Source organism: Mirounga angustirostris, unplaced genomic scaffold (assembly GCF_029215605.1).
Source record: "Mirounga angustirostris isolate CCGP_5_RB_7025 unplaced genomic scaffold, mMirAng1.0.hap1 SCAF_16, whole genome shotgun sequence".
Lineage (NCBI taxonomy): Eukaryota > Metazoa > Chordata > Mammalia > Carnivora > Phocidae > Mirounga > Mirounga angustirostris.
This window is the reverse complement of record NW_026991724.1, coordinates 52,895,268-52,913,650: the sequence shown is the minus strand read 5'-3', so window position 1 is coordinate 52,913,650 and position 18,383 is coordinate 52,895,268. Positions and strand designations below refer to the sequence as shown.

General features: G+C 55.7%; 2 protein-coding genes across 3 annotated transcripts in view; one reads left to right on the top strand and one right to left on the bottom strand.

Moving 5' to 3' along the window:
- The window catches only part of TRPM4 (transient receptor potential cation channel subfamily M member 4), a 37,789-nt gene extending 24,893 nt beyond the window's left edge, over positions 1-12,896 (bottom strand). The window contains exons 1-9 of the mRNA XM_064581050.1: positions 12,751-12,896; positions 12,386-12,453; positions 7,298-7,472; positions 6,863-7,043; positions 6,516-6,679; positions 4,856-5,039; positions 2,256-2,317; positions 1,923-2,114; positions 1,530-1,629 (exon numbers count right to left, since the gene is read on the bottom strand). Of these exons, the coding sequence (XP_064437120.1) occupies positions 1,530-1,629; positions 1,923-2,114; positions 2,256-2,317; positions 4,856-5,039; positions 6,516-6,679; positions 6,863-7,043; positions 7,298-7,472; positions 12,386-12,453; positions 12,751-12,774 (1,150 nt within the window). The 5' untranslated portion in view covers positions 12,775-12,896. The remainder of the gene's footprint in view (positions 1-1,529; positions 1,630-1,922; positions 2,115-2,255; positions 2,318-4,855; positions 5,040-6,515; positions 6,680-6,862; positions 7,044-7,297; positions 7,473-12,385; positions 12,454-12,750) is intronic.
- A 1,338-nt stretch (positions 12,897-14,234) lies between these two features.
- HRC (histidine rich calcium binding protein) lies at positions 14,235-18,383 on the top strand. 2 transcript variants are annotated; one of them, XM_045891910.3, is made up of 6 exons: positions 14,235-16,365; positions 16,441-16,511; positions 17,022-17,090; positions 17,341-17,395; positions 17,875-17,911; positions 18,090-18,383. In XM_045891910.3, exons 1-6 carry the CDS (start codon positions 14,346-14,348, stop codon positions 18,124-18,126), a joined length of 2,289 nt encoding a protein of 762 aa, XP_045747866.1. In that variant the 5' UTR covers positions 14,235-14,345; the 3' UTR covers positions 18,127-18,383. The 2 variants fall into 2 exon arrangements, with proteins under 2 accessions (XP_045747866.1, XP_045747865.1); XM_045891909.3 differs by having other exon boundaries at positions 17,341-17,467.

Here is an 18,383-nt window from a genome sequence, read left to right as displayed (position 1 = left end):
AGGCTTGTGCATTAACTTCTGTGAAGTGAAGCAGATTTGCTCACTGACTGCCATTCGCTGCTGTTTACGGGATGTGTCCCCACAGGAAATGGAATTTTATTAAGAACAGCTCCCTGCGTGCCTGGGTGGCTCAGTCGGTTAAACATCCGACTCTTGATCTCAGCTCACGCCTTGATCTCAGGGTCATGAGTTTAGGTCCCATGTTGGGCTCCACTCCGGGGAGCCTACTTAATTAAAAAAAAAAAAAAAAAAAAAAAGAGCTCCCATTTATTGGCCCATCCTTGGAGACCAGGCACTGTTCATAAGCTGTCCCTGAGGCTCGCAACACTCCTGCAAGATATCATCTCCACTTTTCAGAGAAAGAAACTAAGGCTCAGAGTGGGGGAAGTCTCTTTGTCAAGGTCACACAGAAAGGGAGGGGCCAAATTGGTATTCCAATTCAGCTTCATCTGACTCCAAAGTCAAAAGTAATTGCTCTTTCTGTCACACCACAGAACATGCTGGATACAATTGGGGTGGGGACCTGGGACTGACACTATGCCTCTTGGGAGTTTTTACCCAAGTGGGTGTTTTCCCTGTAAAACTTCTGACACCAAAACTACTCTCCCCACCCTCATCCCCACAGAGTTCTAGGAATCCTCCTTACCATTTATTTATCCTATCTCCCCATCTCACTAAGTCCAGATTCTACTAGCTCTTCAAGACCCATTTAAATAGCACCCCCTCCTTGTCTCTTTACTGACAGTGGTTTCCCCCCCAACGCTTTGGTCTTCAATTTTACTTAAGGTTGTGTCCAAAAAACTCTGGTAGGATCTGCGGTCCTTCAGAGCAAGAAATGGGTCTGCTTTAGTCTCTGGAGCCTAGGATGATGTTATTGAATGAATACATGATCCCCATCCCTAGCCTCTACCAGGTGGCCATTCTGCTCCCTACCTTGGTTTTCATCATCCATTCCTGTAGTAAAATATCAGGAGTTCCTCAATGGGAGATGGTGCTCTGGTTCATCTCTGACTCCCCTACCCCTCAGCGCTTAAAACGTATTGGAGCTATGCAGGAAAGGAAGACAGGGCGAGTGGGTAGATAGATGGAAGGATGGATGGTAGGACGACGGATGGATGGATGGATCAAAGATGGATGGAAGGAAGAATGAGTGAATGGAACTGTCCATAGATATGTGGATGGACAGGTAGAAGGATGGGTGGAAGGCAAGATGAATGGATGATTGGATGGATGGAAGAATGAAGGATGAATGGAATAATGGGTAGATGGAAAGATCAATGTACAGATGGATGGATGCATGCATGCATGAATCCAACAGAAAGAAAACAATGTTGGAACATAATGAAAGTATCTTGGGAAAACTGTCCAAACAGCACCATGCAAAGCCCCAAGAAACACTGCCAAGGGGAATAAGAAAAAGAAAAGAGATAAAAAGGAGCCCAACTTTAGAGAGGATGGATAAAGTGCCCAGACCAAGAAAGGTGTCCAAAGTTGAGCTGAGAAAGGAGGAGAATTTGGGGTCGGCTTACCCTTGACAAGGGCCTTCAAAACAATGGTCTCAAATTCCTCAGGGCCATCCTCAGATGAATAGACTGTCAGCAGCTCCTTCCGGGTCATGATCCTCTCCACCTGCAGAATACCGAATTCCACACCCTAAGCCCAACTCTGTCTGCAGAGTCACAGGAAACCATTCCCTCCAGGACCTAGTAGTCTAGATGCCCAGCACCCTCGACTCCCAGAACCTGGGAGTCTGGGCCCCCAGGCCTCTCCTCCCTCAAATCCATGAATCTGGGCCTCCATTCTCCTCTTCCCTGGGATCCAGGACTCCAAGACCTCAGCATCCTCATCTCTCAAGACCCAGGGACCCGGGTCCCCAGCTCCCTCCCATCTCAGGATTCAGAGTTGGGCCCCCAATGTCATACCTGGGCCTGCAGAACCTCAGGGTCCCCTTTGGGGAAGAAACGCTTAATCCGATCCCGCGCTTCACTTTGCCTGCTCCCCCCTCTCCCTGGAGCCAGAGTGTCTTCCAGGATCTCTGCCAGGCAGTCTGCAGCTCCCCCGGACCCAGCCACCAGGAGGCAGGGGAGCTGAGCCTGGGTGGCATTCTCTACCTGCTACAGGATAAAAGGGGCAGTCAGATCAGGGAAGGCAAGTGTTCATCCCACCTGGAGTCCAGATCCCCAGCCCTGTCCTCCCCTGAGACTCAGGAGCCAGGAGTCAGGGCTCCCAGCCACCTCCCCACTTAAACCCTATACCTTCAACATTTTCTCATCACCATCGATCAAGAGGAGGAGGACAGGGATGTCAATTCCAGTCCCTGGGGAGAAGAGAGCCAGGGGCTTGGTCACCTCCCATCAGCCTTTGCCAGAGATGGGAAAGAACCATATTTCCTATGAGTCCCTGGGACAAACTTGGCTTCTGCCTAATCCTGTGTCCTATGGCTCACGGGAATTGTCATATCTTTGAGCAGGTTAGGAAGGATCAGATTTTGAAGATAGTAATACTTGACTTCCCAGGGAAGGAAGGGGCTGGGGGCCTGGACTCCTAGGCTCCCAAATGAAGCAGGTATTTATGGCATGAGTCACTCCTGTAATTGCCTAACAGCCCAGGAGCCAGGAAAGGATGGAAGTTTAAACAGAAATGAAGGACATAAGGACTAGAAAGGACTACCTAGGGGCACCTGGCTGGCTCAGTTGGTAGAGCATGTGACTCTGGATCAGGGTTGTGAGTTTGGGCCCCACGTTGGGCCCAAAGATTTCTTAAAAATAAAATCAAAGAAAGAGGGCACCTGGGTGGCTCAGTTGGTTAAGCATATGCCTTCGGCTCAGGTCAAGATCCCAGGGCCCTGGGATCAAGCCCCACATCAAGCCCCGCATCAAGCCCCCGCGTCGAGCCCCGTATCGGGTGCCCTGAGGCTCAGCAGGGAGCCTGCTTCTCCCTCGGCCCCTCACCCCTCTCCCTGCTCCTGCTTTTTCTCTCTCTCAAAAACAAATAAATAAAATCTTTAAATGAAAGAAAGAAAGAAAAAGAAAGAAAGAAAGAAAGAACTATCTAAATACAATAAAAATGTTTCCAAAGCCTAAAAGCAAAATCATGTAAGATAGTTTTCTACTAATTCTATTCCCAGTAAAGTAACAAACAAGACAACGTTACTTCTATTCACACTCATCCAGGAGTTTTGACCTACTGTAATGATGAAAGAAAGTAAAATTGGAATGCAAACTAGTATTTTTTTTTAAGCTGGAAGAGACAAAGGTATCTATTGGAAGAAAACATGACTTAGATTCTCAGAAAATTGGAGACTCCACTCAAAATAAATAAATATTAATAAGAATCTGGTAAGAGAACCGATACAAAAAAAAAAAAAACACAAAAATAAAAAACTTTTCTCCAAACTAGATTATCCATGTTTTCATAAAAATGACAAATTACCTGGGAATTAATTCATCCAGAAAGGTATGAGATTTTTATGAGGAAATTGACAAACCTTACTTAAGGACCAGGCTTGAATAAATGGAAAAACAAATACCACGTTAACCTATCAGAAAGTGACATATAGGGGCGCGGGGGTGGCTCAGTCGCTTAAGCGTCTGCCTTCGGCTCAGGTCATGATCTCAGGGTCTTGGGATCGAGTCCCGCATTGGGCTCCCTGCTTGGCGGGAAGTCTGCTTCTCCCTCTCACTCTCCCTATGTACATGCTTTCTCTCTCTCTCTCAAATAAATAAATAAAATTTAAAAAAAGAAAGAAAGAAAGTGACATATAAATTCAATGCAGCTTGGGGAACGAGGGCAGGTAGAGGAGTTTGGAGGTGTCTTCCCTTTTTTCTTTCTTTTTTAAAAAAATATATTTATTTGAGAGAGAGGGAGAGCATTTGACAGAGACAGACAGACCACAAGTGGGGGGAGGGGCAGAGGGAGAGGGAGAAGCAGACTCCCCGCTGAGCAGGGAGTCAGATGTGGGGCTCAATCCCAGGACCCTGAGATCATGAGCTGAGCCAAGGCGGAAGCTTAACTGACTGAGCCACCCAGGCGCCCCTCTTTCTTTTCTTTTTAAGATATTATTTTTTTAAGTAATCTCTACACCCCATGTGGGGCTTGAACTCACAACCCGGAGATCAAGAGTCACATGCTCTACTGACTGAGCCAGCCAGGCGCCCTTCTGGTTTTTTGTTTTGTTTTGTTTTTAATTGGAGGCTTAAATCATCGACTTTCAGCCTTTTTTCCATTTTTTGATATATGCATTTAAATCTACAAATTTCCCTCTAGATACCGCTTTAGCTCCATTCCAAAGTGCTCACAGGTCCTATATTTCTTACCATCCAGTTCAAAATATTTTCTGGCTTTTTTTTTTTTTCTTTTTTTGACCCATGGGTTACTTACAGACCATAACTAGTGCAATGATAGGGGTGAATCTCACAGAAATAATGTCAACTACAGCAAGCCAGAGTCAAGAACGTGCAGATGGTGTAGGATGCCGTTCACAGGCAGCAGAGGCGCGGTCAGAACCCCTCCCCGCCCCCCGCCCCCCCCCCCCGGCCCTACTCGCAGGCCCCGTGCCCCCCCCCCCCCCCCCCCCCCCGGCGGCGGGAAGGGAAAGGCTTCCGGGGCCGGTGGAGGTGCCTTGATCTGGGTGCTCCCTGCACACGTGGGTTCAGTTTCTTAAAACTGCACCGAGCCATCCGCTTTCGTGCAGTTTAGATTTCGAGACAAAGATTTTTAAAGACAGAGCAAATAGTGGGAGGAGGAGCTTGACCAGAGGTAACTCCTCCGGCCCTCAGTCCCCAGACCTCCACCAGACGGGACCCCGGGGATCCTGAGCCCCGCGCCGCGGCCCCGGGGGGAGGAAGCCGCTCACCTCCCACGCCCGTCTTCTGCTGCGCCACGTAGGACTCGAAGCGCAGGCGGAAGCGGTTCTCCCCGCCCAGGCGGCCGTGGGTGCCGTCGTCCACCAGGAAGAAGGCCGAGTAGTTGTAGTCGAGCGGAAACTGGACCCTGTCCTCGGAGTCGCCACGCCACGGGTACCTCGCAGGGAACGAGCCCTGGGGGACAAGCGGCCAGACCGGAGCGTTCTTCCATCAGGACCAGGAGGACAGACAGCAGCCCTCCTCCCTCAGACCCAGGGGTCCAGGCTCCCAGCCGCCTCCTCCCTCAGACCCAGGGGTCTAGACTCCCAGCCGCCTCCTCCCTCAGACCCAGGGGTCCAGGCCCCCAGCCGCCTCCTCCCTCAGACCCAGGGGTCTAGACTCCCAGCCGCCTCCTCCCTCAGACCCAGGGGTCTAGACTCCCAGCCGCCTCCTCCCTCAGACCCAGGGGTCCAGGCCCCCAGCCGCCTCCTCCCTCAGACCCAGGGGTCCAGACTCCCAGCCGCCTCCTCCCTCAGACCCAGGGGTCTAGACTCCCAGCCGCCTCCTCCCTCAGACTCAGGAGTCCAGACCCCCAGCCCTCCTCCCTCAGACCCAGGAGTCCTACCCCCAGCGCCCTCCTCCCTCAGACCCAGGGGTCCAGGCTCCCAGCCACCTCCTCCCTCAGACCCAGGGGTCTAGACTCCCAGCCGCCTCCTCCCTCAGACTCAGGGGTCCAGGCCCCCAGCGGCCTCCTCCCTCAGACCCAGGAGTCCAGACTCCCAGCCGCCTCCTCCCTCAGACCCAGGGGTCTAGACTCCCAGCTGCCTCCTCCCTCAGACTCAGGAGTCCAGACCCCCAGCCCTCCTCCCTCAGACCCAGGAGTCCTACCCCCAGCGCCCTCCTCCCTCAGACCCAGGGGTCCAGGCTCCCAGCCACCTCCTCCCTCAGACCCAGGAGTCAGGACTCCCAGCCGCCTCCTCCCTCAGACCCAGGGGTCCAGGCTCCCAGCCGCCTCCTCCCTCAGACCCAGGAGTCCAGACTCCCAGCCGCCTCCTCCCTCAGACCCAGGGGTCTAGACTCCCAGCCGCCTCCTCCCTCAGACTCAGGGGTCCAGGCCCCCAGCGGCCTCCTCCCTCAGACTCAGGAGTCCAGACCCCCAGACCTCCTCCCTCAGACCCAGGAGTCCTACCCCCAGCGCCCTCCTCCCTTAGACTCAGAAGTTCAGGCCCCCAGCCCCTCCTCCCTCAGACCCAGGAATCCAGGCCCTCAGCCGGTCCTCCCTCAGCCCCAGGAGTTCAGACCCTCAGCCCCTCCTCCCCCAGACCCAGGAGTCCAGGCCCCCAACGCCTCCTCCCTCAGACCCAGGAGTCCAGACTCCCAGCCGCCTCCTCCCTCAGACCCAGGGGTCTAGACTCCCAGCTGCCTCCTCCCTCAGACCCAGGAGTCCTACCCCCAGCGCCCTCCTCCCTCAGACCCAGGGGTCCAGGCCCCCAGCTTTCCTGCCTCAGACCCAAGAGTCAAGGCCCTCAGACCCAGGAGTCCAGACGCCCAGCCCCTCCTCCCTCAGACAAGGGGTCCAGACCCCCAGCCCCTCCTCCCTCAGACCCAGGGGTCCGGGCCCCCAGACCCAGGATTCCCAGCCCCCTCCTTTTCCAAGGCTCTGGGTCCCACCTTGGGGTTGGTGAGGGTGTCTCTGTTCCGAACCACGCCCCAGGGGACCATGCCCATGGCTACCACTTTGGTGCCCCCAGTGCTGGCCGTCTGGTGGTCTCGCACAGCCACACCAACATGCCGGCCAATGCCCCTGTGCAGCCCCCCGGTGACAATCCAGGCCCCTACAGAGACACAGAGCGTGATGGTGAGGTCCAGAGACCTGGGTGTGTAGGGACAGAGAGCGAGAAGAGACGGTGAGACCAACACCCGGTCAGAGCTGGGGGGAGACCGCATCCCAGAGAAGTGGGGGAGATGGGCAGGGGCCCGGGCTCAGGGGGCGCAGCCAGCCACCCAACCTCAGTCACCTGTGTTCTGGGCAGCCCGCACCAGCCCGCGTCGCAGCAGGTCCTGCAGCCAGGTCTGGAGGATGGAGCCCCCTGACCCCCCCAACACTGACACCACCAGGTTCGGGGCCCGGAAGCCCCATGTGCGGGTGACCAGATTATAAACGGTAGCTGGATCCGTGCGGTCAGAGAGCCGGAGGAACTGTGGATACACAGGAGGAGGGGACACGGGGAAGGGGATGAAGACGGAGAAGGGGACAGAGACCCAGAGAAAAGGGGACAGACTTGGAAAAGACAGGGGTGGAGGGAGAGAGATTCGGGGAGAGGAGAAGACAGGGATGGGCAAATGGGGAGGTAGCATTCAGCTGCAGCACCCCCAGACTCCGCCTCGGGGAGCCCCTGGCGCATGCAGCCCCGCTCGCCGACCCCAGCCCTGCCCAGACGTGCAGGCCTCACGTTGCTGGCCTTGCGGCTGGCGCCCAGGAAATCCAGGTCCCCGTAGGCGTCAGTGGGCTTCTCCGTGGTATGCAAGTCACTGTCCCACACGGTCACCACGGCTGCCCCAAAGGCATCCTCCACAGCCACTGACGGGTGGGAGCTCCGGGGACGCCCGCACTGGCACAGGGCTCCTCTGGGGATGAGGGGGGAGGGGAGCATGAACCCCAGGGGTTCCCCCCTCCCCCGACCCTAAGGCTCCTGTAGAAGCGCCCACACTTCTGCATGTGCCCCCCCCCCGCCCCCAGTTTGACACGTAGCCCATGCTGACCCTGGCGCTGCCCCTCAGGTGGGAGGGAGCCACGGGGGTTCAAGGAAGCTGGAGCAGGGAGGGGATAGGGCCCCACCCTCATGGAGGCCCGCGTTCCAGAAGCGCCAGCAGCCATCAGGGGCCGGCCCGGCTGCCCCCAGTCCAAACAGACGAGATTCCACGAAAAGGAAAATCCAGAGTGTTTCAGAGAGCACCCAGAGGCGGGGGCAGCTGTGGGACTTTGGGCCTCACCTCCCTGAGCCCCCATTTCCTCCTCAGATCAAGACAAGGGTAACACAGCCGTCTTCAGGGAAATCACAGGGTGCGTTCTGAAATGAGGGCTGCATACCAGGCTCGGGCGGAGAAACCACTCCAGCCCAAGGCCACACAGAGCTTTAAATAACCTTGCCTTTTCCAGTTCTCCTGATTACTGTCAAGGAGAGAGGCTTTGCTGGGCGCTTTCTTAAAGTTTATTTATTTAAGTAATCTCTACACCCCAACGTGGGGCTCAAACCCACAGCCTAGAGATCTAGAGCCGCCTGCTCACGCCGACTGAGCCAGCCAGGCGCCCCGCTACTCTTTTTTTTAAGAGAGAAGCAGGCCTCAGGCTCAGAACATTGGGCTGCCAACAATGTCCAGTTAGAAGGGAAATGCCTTCATTTGCTTCTCATTGTGATGGTCTTTTATGGCTTGTTTCTTTCTCTAGGAAGTTTTTTCATTTATGGTAATCATAGACAAAACTTTTTTTCCCCTTAAATGTACAAGGAGCCCTTGCATCCCTTAAATAAATGGACAAGTGATGGGCCTCTGAGTTTTAAAGAGCAAGCAACATGGGTTTGGGGAATGAAGAATTTACTTGAAAATGTATCTACGTCTCTTTAGTCTCTGATTCCAGAAGGGATTTCAGATACTGGAGGAGACCTGAATTTACGTAAGCCGAGTGAGCCTTAACTTAAGGACCAGTTTCACAGAATAATACCACCGGTGGTACATGGATTTGTTAAAAGTTGTAAAGACACTGAAAGAATGGCCATCAATCCACACCCAGGATGAACAGAATACACTCAGCCCCTCTCCTGGCCCAGTGACTACAGTGAGGGGCACATCCTTCCTCATTTCTGAGTCCACCTCCAGGGAGCTGGCATGTCTCAGTTTACCCTCTTGATCCTTTCACCTATCTCAACCCCATCCCTGGACCCCCTCATTACCTTCCATCTACTTTCCACTAGTCCTTGTAGATAAAACTTCCTCATGGAATGTTCCAGAACCTAAGGTGTCTAATCTAATCGACCTTAGCCACATGTGGCTCTTTACATTTAAATAAATTAAAAGTAAATACAATTACAGGGGCGCCTGGGTGGCTCAGTTGGTTAAGCGACTGCCTTCGGCTCAGGTCATGATCCTGGAGTCCCGGGATCGAGTCCCGCATCGGGCTCCCTGCTCGGCAGGGAGTCTGCTTCTCCCTCTGACCCTCCTCCCTCTCATGCTCTCTGTCTCTCATTCTCTCTGTCTCAAATAAATAAATAAAATCTTTAAAAAAATAAAATAAAATAAATAAAAAATAAAACTAAATACAATTACAAAATTCAGTTCCTAGGTTGCTCTGGTCACATTTCAAGTGCTCCAGAGCCACAATATGGTAGCCAGTGGCCGCCATATTGAATATGGATATAGAACATTTCTCCTGTTGCAGAAAGTTCTGGTGGACAGAACTGGCAGACTCCCCACTCTGCACTTCTTACCTCCTACTTTCCTTCCTCTGTGTGGCCGCTGAAGCTGAAATTGTTCCCGATAATATCAGCAATGACCAGCATATCCCCGAACACAATGGCCTCTATTCAGGTCTCGCATGATTATCACAAAATGGCACCGGTCACAGCACAAAGACTGATGCTAAAAAATTTTTTCCTTCCCTTGGCAGGGCACACCGCTCCCCTGGCTGCCTTGTCCCTGCCACACGGGTGGCTTTTCTCTTTCTCTGTGCCTCCCTCCAGTGAGGTGTTCCCAGAGCCCCAGACCACGTGGTTTCCCTGCATGGGTCTCAAACTTGATGCCCCAGGGGCCAAGCAAATAATTTAAGGGAAAGAAGCATCAGGTGGAGGAGCGCCTGGGTGACTCAGTCGGTTAAGCATCTGCCTTCCCTTTGGCTCAGGGCATGATCTCAGAGTCCTGGGATCGAGCCCCGCTCCCCGCCCAGCTTCTCCCTCCACCCCCCCCCCCCAGCCCGCTGGTGTTCTCTCTCAAATACATAAATAAAATCTTTAAAAGAAAAAAAGAGGGCGCCTGGGTGGCTCAGTTGGTTAAGCGACTGCCTTCGGCTCAGGTCGTGATCCTGGAGTCCCTGGATCGAGTCCCGCATCGGGCTCCCTGCTCAGCAGGGAGTCTGCTTCTCCCTCTGATCCTCCCCCTTCTCATGCTCTCTCTCTCTGTCTCATTCTCTCTCTCAAATAAATAAATAAAATCTTAAAAAAAAAAAAGAAAAAAAAGAAGCATCAGGTGGAAATCTGCGGATGTGCTGGAGACTGTGGTGACTTGTGAGGTGGCATGTTTGTTTTGAGGCATTCAGAGACAGGTTTTTTTTTCCGTTTTTTTTTTTTTTAAGATTTTATTTATTTATTTGCGAGAGAGAGAACGAGAGACAGAGAGCAGGAGAGGGAGGAGGGTCAGAGGGAGAAGCAGACTCCCCACCGAGCAGGGAGCTCGATGCAGGACTTGATCCCGGGACTCCAGGATCATGACCTGAGCCGAAGGCAGACACTTAACCATCTAAGCCACCCAGGTGCCCCCAGAGGCAGGTTTTTAAAAATACTCTTCCGGGGACGCCTGGGTGGCTCAGTCAGTTGAGCGTCTGCCTTTGGCTCGGGTCGTGATCCCAGGATCCTGGGATCGATCCCCGCATTGGGCTCCCTGCTCCGCAGGAAGCCTGCTTCTCCCTCTCCCTCTGCCCCTGCCCCTGCTTGTGCTCTCTCTCTCTCAAATAAATAAAATCTTTAAAAATAAAAAACAATGAAAAATAAAAATACTCTTCCATGCAAAAAAAAAAAGGCCATACAGTTGCCAGGGCACCTTCCCCGACTTTACACATTCTCCCCCCGGACATTTCACCTCCTTCCACAGTTTCAGTTACCATCTACAACTAAGACTTCTCGAATGCGGGACAGAAGTCCTGGACCCAGGTCTGCAGCATCCCCTAGTTCCCTCCAAGTCCCCTAATACCTGAAGGCCCACGCTAAGCTTGGCAACATTCCCCAGACCTGCTCATCCTCCTGGATTCCCTGTCTTGGGGACAACCCCACTGTCTCTCAGGTCCCAGACCAGATGTCCAGGAGCCATCCTCCCCCCTCCTACTCCCCTCTTACTCCTCAAATCCAGCAGTCCCCAAGCTCCTGTCCCTGTCCCCACCCTGTGTCCCCACAGGGGTGGCCTGGCTCAGGCCTCTTCCCGTCCCACTCAGACCCCAGCCCAGCCTCTTCCGAGGCTTCTCGAACTCTGATTCATCCTCACACAACCCCCAAAGGCTCTTTCCACACCCAGAGCTGATCCTGCCCCTCCCACTGCTCCCCAGCACCCCAGGGCCAAGGTCCTGGTCCACCCTCCTCCATGGAGGCCTCCTGCACCTTGAACTTTGCACATGTTCTTCCCACACCTTTGAATCCACGCTCTTCTCTCCCGGCTGCCTTCAACTGTCAAACTCCAGCTCATCCTTCAAATGCCACCTCACTGGCCCCTCCTCCTCCAGAAGGCACCAGTGACACCCTGTGTCCCCTCCCCAGCCATAGCCAGAGGCTCCTCGGGGCTCGGGCGGGGCCCCAGCTGCCCGTCTTTCAGAGCTCCCATCTCTCTGCCTTAGTCCTCTTCCCGCCAGACCAGAGGTCCCTCAACTGCCTTGGCCACACTCCCCATCAGTAAAAAGGTTTAGAGCACTCACCCCCAATAACGTCCATCTGTTTCTATTTAGACATCATTGCAAGACGTACTGCACTAGGATATGCAAGGCACACACTAAGTTAGGAATGATGACATTTCCCATGCCCCAAAGATTGTCTTGAAAACAACTTCAAAGCCAGAATCCACTGGAGAGACCGTCCCTGAAGGCCGAGAGCTCCTCAAGGTAGGCAAACACCCCACGGGACTCATGCAGGTGTCCCTGGCCACCGAGCCTGAGCACGGGGCCTCCACACAGGATCACTGCTTCCTTCCAGTGATCACTGCAGGCATTTTCCAGCGCCAGCCACGTGCTGGGCCCCATTCCAGAAATTCACAAGCAGGTACTTGTTTAAATCCTCCCAATAAATGCCCACTCAGGAGGTAGGGCCCGTCTTTATGTCCAGGGGACAGATAAGGCCCAGAGAAGTGAAATGATTTACCCAAAGCCACACAGCACCAGTCCCAGGTGACATCTGAACCCTGGCAGCGCCTGTGCTCCTGATAATTATGCTCCCTTGGGAGCAGTGAATGAGGGCTTCTTGGATGTATGAATGAAGGAAGGAAGGAAGGAATGAATGAATGAATAAAACAAACAGCCAAAACAGAGAAAGAAAGTGACGCAAAAGACGCAGAGAAGAGACACAGGGAAGGAAAGAAACAGAACGAAGCCCGGGGCTTTAACACTGACCCTGACCGAAGGGAAATTGGAAGAGTCTGCACGGACCCAAACCCTCCCAAGGGAGAGCGCCACCAGGGCACGCCCTAGGAAGTGTCCGCAGTGACGGGGGGCGGGGGACGGAGGTGGGCGGGGTCAGCGGGCCGGGGACGCTCTGGGGACGCTCCGGGGTGGACCCCAGGGGCGAACTCCTCACCCCGCATCAGTGGGGTCAACGATGAATGTCGTGCACGTCTTCTTCTTGAAGATCTTGGGGATCCAGCTCTGAGGACGGAAACAAGGGGTGGGAGGGCTCCAGCTCAGTCCTATCGGACACGGAGGCACCCACCCCGCACCCTTCCCCGGACCCAGGAGTCCAGGACCCCAGCGCCTTCCTCCCCCAGGCTCAGGACTCCCCTAGCCCCCGCTCCTATCTGTCCCCAAGGACCCAGGAGTCCGGAGACCCCCAACCTCCGGGACCCCCCACTCCGACCCCTTCCTTCATCTGAACCAAGAATCTGGGTCTCCAGCACCCTCCTCTCTGGGAACCAGAGGCCAAGCCCGGGAGTCCGGCCGCTGTACCTGCTCCTTCTCCGGACCCACCATGCTGCCGCAGGCTCCGCAACCTACCGGGCCACCTACATTCCCTCCACCAACCCCGCTTCCAGACCCGCCCAGGACAAACCGGATCCGCCACTTCCCAGCCGGGGCGGGGCAAGGTCGGGGGGGGGGGGAGTCTTGCGGATGCGTAGAGCGAGAGGCGGGGCAAAGGGCCAGACGGGACGGCCAGACGGAGACCCAGAGGGGGACAGAGATCCAGAGAAGGGGGAGACAGAGATCCAGAGAAGGGGGGAACAGAAACCAAGAGAAGCGGTGTCAGAGACCAGAAAGAGACAGAAATCCAGAGAGAGGGGACAGAGATCCAGAGAAGGATGGACAAGAGACTGAGAGAAGGACAAGGAACCGGAGAGAGGGGGACAGGACCCAGAAACGGGAAGTCAGAGACCAGAGAGAGAAAGAAACAGAGATCCAGAGAGAGGGGGACAGAAACCCAAGATGGAATGCCAGAGATAGGGAGAGGTACATTAATCCATTGGGGGGGAGGGTTGGCACAAAAACTTAAGTAGGGGGCAGAGAATCAGAAAGGGGGTGAACAGAGATTCAGGGAGTACACTGACTCAGAGAGAGAGGAGAGAAAGAATTGGGTGGAGAGCAGATGCTCAGAGTGACAGGAAGATAGTAGAATCCTGTGGTTGGGGAACAGTGGGTGACAGAAATGAGAGAGGGACACCCATAAAGAGGGCTGGGGACCCAAAGGGCCAGGGCGATAGTGACAGGGTGAGGAGTGGGAGACAGTGACCCACAGACAGGCAGGGCCATGTGTCTCCTGCAGCTCTGACAGGGACAGCTGTGGCCTAGCTGGGTAACCTGAGCCCCCACCCCCCTCGCTGTATTTATAGCCCTGGCCTGGCCTGGTCTTCTGCCCTTGGCTCCGAGTTCCAGGGACAGGAGGTCATAGGTGTGTGTGCTGGAGCGAGTTCCTTCCACCCCTGTCCAGGGCCTCCATACTGCCATCCACTCTCTCAGCAAAGGCTCCCCTTCTGGGGAGAAACTCCCCAGAATCCAGTCCCCAATCCTTCCATGGCAAGGGTCTCTCCTCCTGGATGGGTGCCTCCGGCCCCCACAATTGCCTTAGGCTCCCCCCAACTCGGCCCACTAAAAGTCTAGCCATTATCTTTGCAGCTGCCAAACATGAACTTGTTGGCAGTACCAAGTCCAGTCCTTGGCCCCCACTCCTGGCCAAGTTGAGATCCCTTCACCTACCCCTTCCCCAGCTGGGAGGAGGAGGAACAGGAGGGGAGGGGCAGGCGGGGACTGACCCAGAATAACTCAGGGCTGAAAGTAAATTTAGCCACAGAGAGGGGAGGAGAGAGACCCTATTGGCTGGGAGGTGGGGAGGGAGGGCCAGAGGGGGGGTGAGGGGGCTCCTGAGACTGCCTCTGAGGGGTGTCCAGCAGTGAGGGCTGGAGAAAGGCAGCCAGGCAGAGGCAGCGGGGAGCACAGCAAGGGAACGACACAGGCAGAAAGAACCAGAAGGACCCCAAAAGGGGCAAGGACCCCAACACTCATCCGGCTGGAGCCGGCCCTGGGAGAAGCTCTGCTGCCTGTCCGTCCCCATGGGCCACCGTGGGCCATGGCTGCACACTTCTCTCCTCTGGGCTGCCATGGTCAGCCTGCTCCTCCCCCCCGCCATGACCCAGCAGCTGAGAGGGGCCGGGCCGGGCCCCAGCAACTGGAACAACAATGCAGGAGTCGTGGGGCCCTCAGAGGATGTGCCAGGCGAGTTTGGCCACCCCAGGCACAGCCACCGAGGCCACGGAGATGAGAATGAGGATGTCTCCAGGGAATACAGTCACGGGCTCCGAGACCACAGGTACCAAGACCACGAGGTCAGAGAAGAGAATATCCCTGATGGAGAGGTCTTCACGGAGCATGCTTGGCAGGCCCGTGGGCCCAGAGGCCATGGGAACGAAGATGTGGATGATTCAGACGAGCACGGGCACCACTTCCCCAGCCACAGAAGCCACAGCCATCAGGATGAGGATGAGGATGAAGTTGAGTCCAGCAAGTATCATCATCATAGCATCAGGCATGTGCATGGAGGCCACGGAGAAGAGGACGATGAAGAGGAAGAGGAAGGGGTGGTCTCCACAGAGTATGGACACCAGGCCCACAGGCACCAAGGCCACAGGAGGGAAGAGGATGAAGATGACTCAGATGAATATCCGCATCATGTCCCCAGCCACGGACACCAAGGCCATGGAGAAGAAGAAGGTGATGGTGATGATGATGATGATGATGATATTGTCTCCACTGAGTATGGACACCACGCCCACAGGCACCAAGGCCACGGGAGGGAAGAGGATGAAGATGCCTCAGATGAATATCCCCATCATGTCCCCAGTCACGGACACCAAAGCCATGGAGAAGAAGGTGATGATGATGATGATGATGATGATGTTGTCTCCACTGAGTATGGACACCATGCCCACAGGCACCAAGGCCACGGGAGGGAAGAGGATGAAGATGCCTCAGATGAATATCCCCATCATGTCCCCAGTCACGGACACCAAGGCCACAGAGAAGAAGAAGAAGGTGATGATGATGATGATGATGTTGTCTCCACTGAGTATGGACACCACGCCCACAGGCACCAAGGCCACGGGAAAGAAGAGGATGAGGACGTCTCAGATGAACACCATCATCATATCCCCAGTCCTGAACACCGAGGCCACAGAGAAGATGAGGAAGAGGATATGTCCACTGAGTATGAACACCAGGTCCACAGGCACCAAGGCCATGGGAGGGAAGAGAATGAAGATGTATCAGATGAACACCATCATCATATCCCCAGTCACGGACACCTAGGCTATGGAGACGAAGAAGATGAGGATGAGGATGTGTCCACTGAACACTGGCACCAGATTCCCAGGCATACTCATAGCCTTGGAGATGAAGACAAAGAGGAAGAGGAGATCACAGTCAAGTTCAGCCACCATGTTGCAAGCTCCCAACACCCAGGCCCCAAGAGCACTGAGCAGGAGGACTTTCCAGATGAATATAAGTCAGCAGTCCCTGACCATCACCACCATGGAGGCCCCAAGGATGAAGATGAGGACATCTCTGACAAGCTTGGCCACCAGGCTCCCAGCCACAGGCAACAAGGCCACCAAGATGAAGGGACTGGCCACAGAGGGTCCCTGGAAGATGAGATTGGCCACCAGCTACCAGAACACATGGGGGTCAAGGACAGAAGCCATTTGAGGGAGAGAGATTCTGAGGAGGAAGAGGAGGAGGAGGACCAGAGCTCCCATGAGGAAGATGATGAAAGTTCAGAACGGGGAGAAGAAGGCACCCGCCATGGCAGCCTGGACCAGAAAGATGAAGAAGATGACGAGGAAGGTCACGGCCTCAGCGTGAGCCACGAGGAGGAGGAGGGAGAAGAGGATGAAGAGAAGAGGGAAGGGAGGGCTGAGGTTCACGCCCCACTGAGCCAAGACCACCAGGAGGGGGAAGAGGAGGAGGAAGAGGGGCTGGAGGAGGAGGAGCTCCCCTTCACCATCATCCCTAACCCACTGGCCAGGAGGGAGGTGGCTGGAGGTGGCTCCAGTGAGGAGCAGAGTGGCGAGGACATGGGTAAGTGATCTGGCCAGGTAGGGGCAGGGAGGAGTGGAGTCAGCCTGCTTCACTGCTGCTCTCCTGTCCCCACAGATCCGCAGGGTGCCCAGGAGTACGGGAACTACCAGCCTGGGTCCCTGTGTGGCTACTGCTCTTTCTGCAATGTGAGTGTCCAGCCCAGGTCCATCCTCCAGGCTGTCCCTGGAATTTGTCCTGGGGCTCTAAGGTGCCTGGGGACAGCTCTGAGCAAAGGAGGGGCAGGGGCAGTGCCAGGTGAAGAGGCACTTCCGGGGCCATGTACGGGGCAGACTGGAGGCCAGGAAGCTGGGGAGGAGGCTGGGGCAATGGTCCAGGAGGGAGTGAGGCCTGAGCTATACCTGCAGATATGGGGATGGGGGGGAGGGTCCGGCAGAGGGGGCAGGTGGAATGGGGCTGGGGCCTGGCAGGCTGTGGGGAGAATAGGGAGAAGGCATGAAGAGAACACCCACAGGCCCAGACCACAGTGACAGGGGGATGTGGTGTCACCTTGCAAGAGGGGAACGAGGGGGAAGCTGCTGAGCTCAGTGTGGGAGGTAGTGAGCGTCGGGAGTTGGGGAAATGTCCAGGGGGCAGGGTGGAGGGCTGGCGGGTGGCTCCCAAACGGTGTCCCCAAACCAGAATCCTCCCCTTCCCAGAGATGCACTGAATGTGAGAACTGTCACTGCGACGAGGAGGACATGGGGGAGCACTGCGACCAGTGCCAGGTGACACTTTCCCCGGACCCAGGTTCCACCAGGCCCCAGGATGGCCGGGGGCCCTCTGGGCACCCACAGTCCCAAATCCTGGCCTCTGCCCTCAGACTGACCCAACCCTCCATCCCTGGTGCAGCCTTGACTCCACACTCGATCCCGCCTCTGACCTTAACCTACCACTCGGGCCCCCGTCCGGCACCCGCCCCCACCCCGGCTCCGCCCCGACCATGTCTCATAGTTCTCTCCCCATCCCCGCCCCCAGCACTGCCAGTTCTGCTACCTCTGCCCGCTGGTCTGCGAAACTGTCTGCACTCCAGGTGAGCGTGGGCGGAGCCCAGCCAGGCAAACTCCGTGGAGGCGGAGCCAAATCCGACAGGCGGGCCCGGCAGGTTGTGGGGCGTGGCTAGGCGCGGAGGCGTGGTCAGGGCTGGGAGTCTGCGGGTGGGGCGGGGTACGCGCGGAGAGGCGGGGCCTGGACCGAGGGAGGGGTGGGGCTAGATGCTGAAGCCTACTTAGTAGGCAAGGGGTGGAAGGTTGAAGGGTGGGTCTAGAAACGAACGGGCGGGGCCAAAGCAGGTAGAACTGGAAGAAAAGGGGCTTCTGGAGAATGGGAACACCAGGAGCAAGGAGAGAGGCGCTGGACCTTGAAAGGAGTCCCAGTAGAAGGAATTCAACTTAGGGAAGGAATTAAGAAAAAGGGGGGCGGAGCTAGTTCTGATTCCGGATTCGGTGAATCAGTGGCCCCCTAATTTCGCCTGTGGTGTACCGCTCAAGCCTCTTATCTTTTCTCCCACAGGAAGCTACGTCGACTATTTCTCCTCCTCCCTGTACCAGTAAGTGTGTGGAGGGGGGCAGTTTAAGGGCCCTTAGAGAGGCGAGGTCCCGCTGAGTGATTGGACGACCCTGGAACTCCATTCCCCTGTCGGTAAAATGGGCAGGTTAACATCTCCATCTAAGCGCCTGGGGTGAGCTTTGGGCACTTGGGCTGTCTAACCTCTGCGTCCTCTCCAGAGCCCTGGCGGACATGCTGGAAACTCCAGAACCCTGACCCAGCGGTGCGGCTGCGGCGCAGACGCACCTCCCGGGCCCTCCAACCCATTTCCACGAGCCGTATTTATTGAATTGCGTTATGAATAAACATGCTCCCCGAAACCTCATTGTCAGGCGTGGGGGCTGGATTCTCGGGGCACCAGGGAAGGCGCGGGCGGGGACTGCAGACTTGGACTCGGGTCTGAGGGAGGAGTGGTCTGGCCTCCCGGGTTCTTGAGGAGGTCGGTTTTCCTAAATAAATCAGTCAAGACGGGA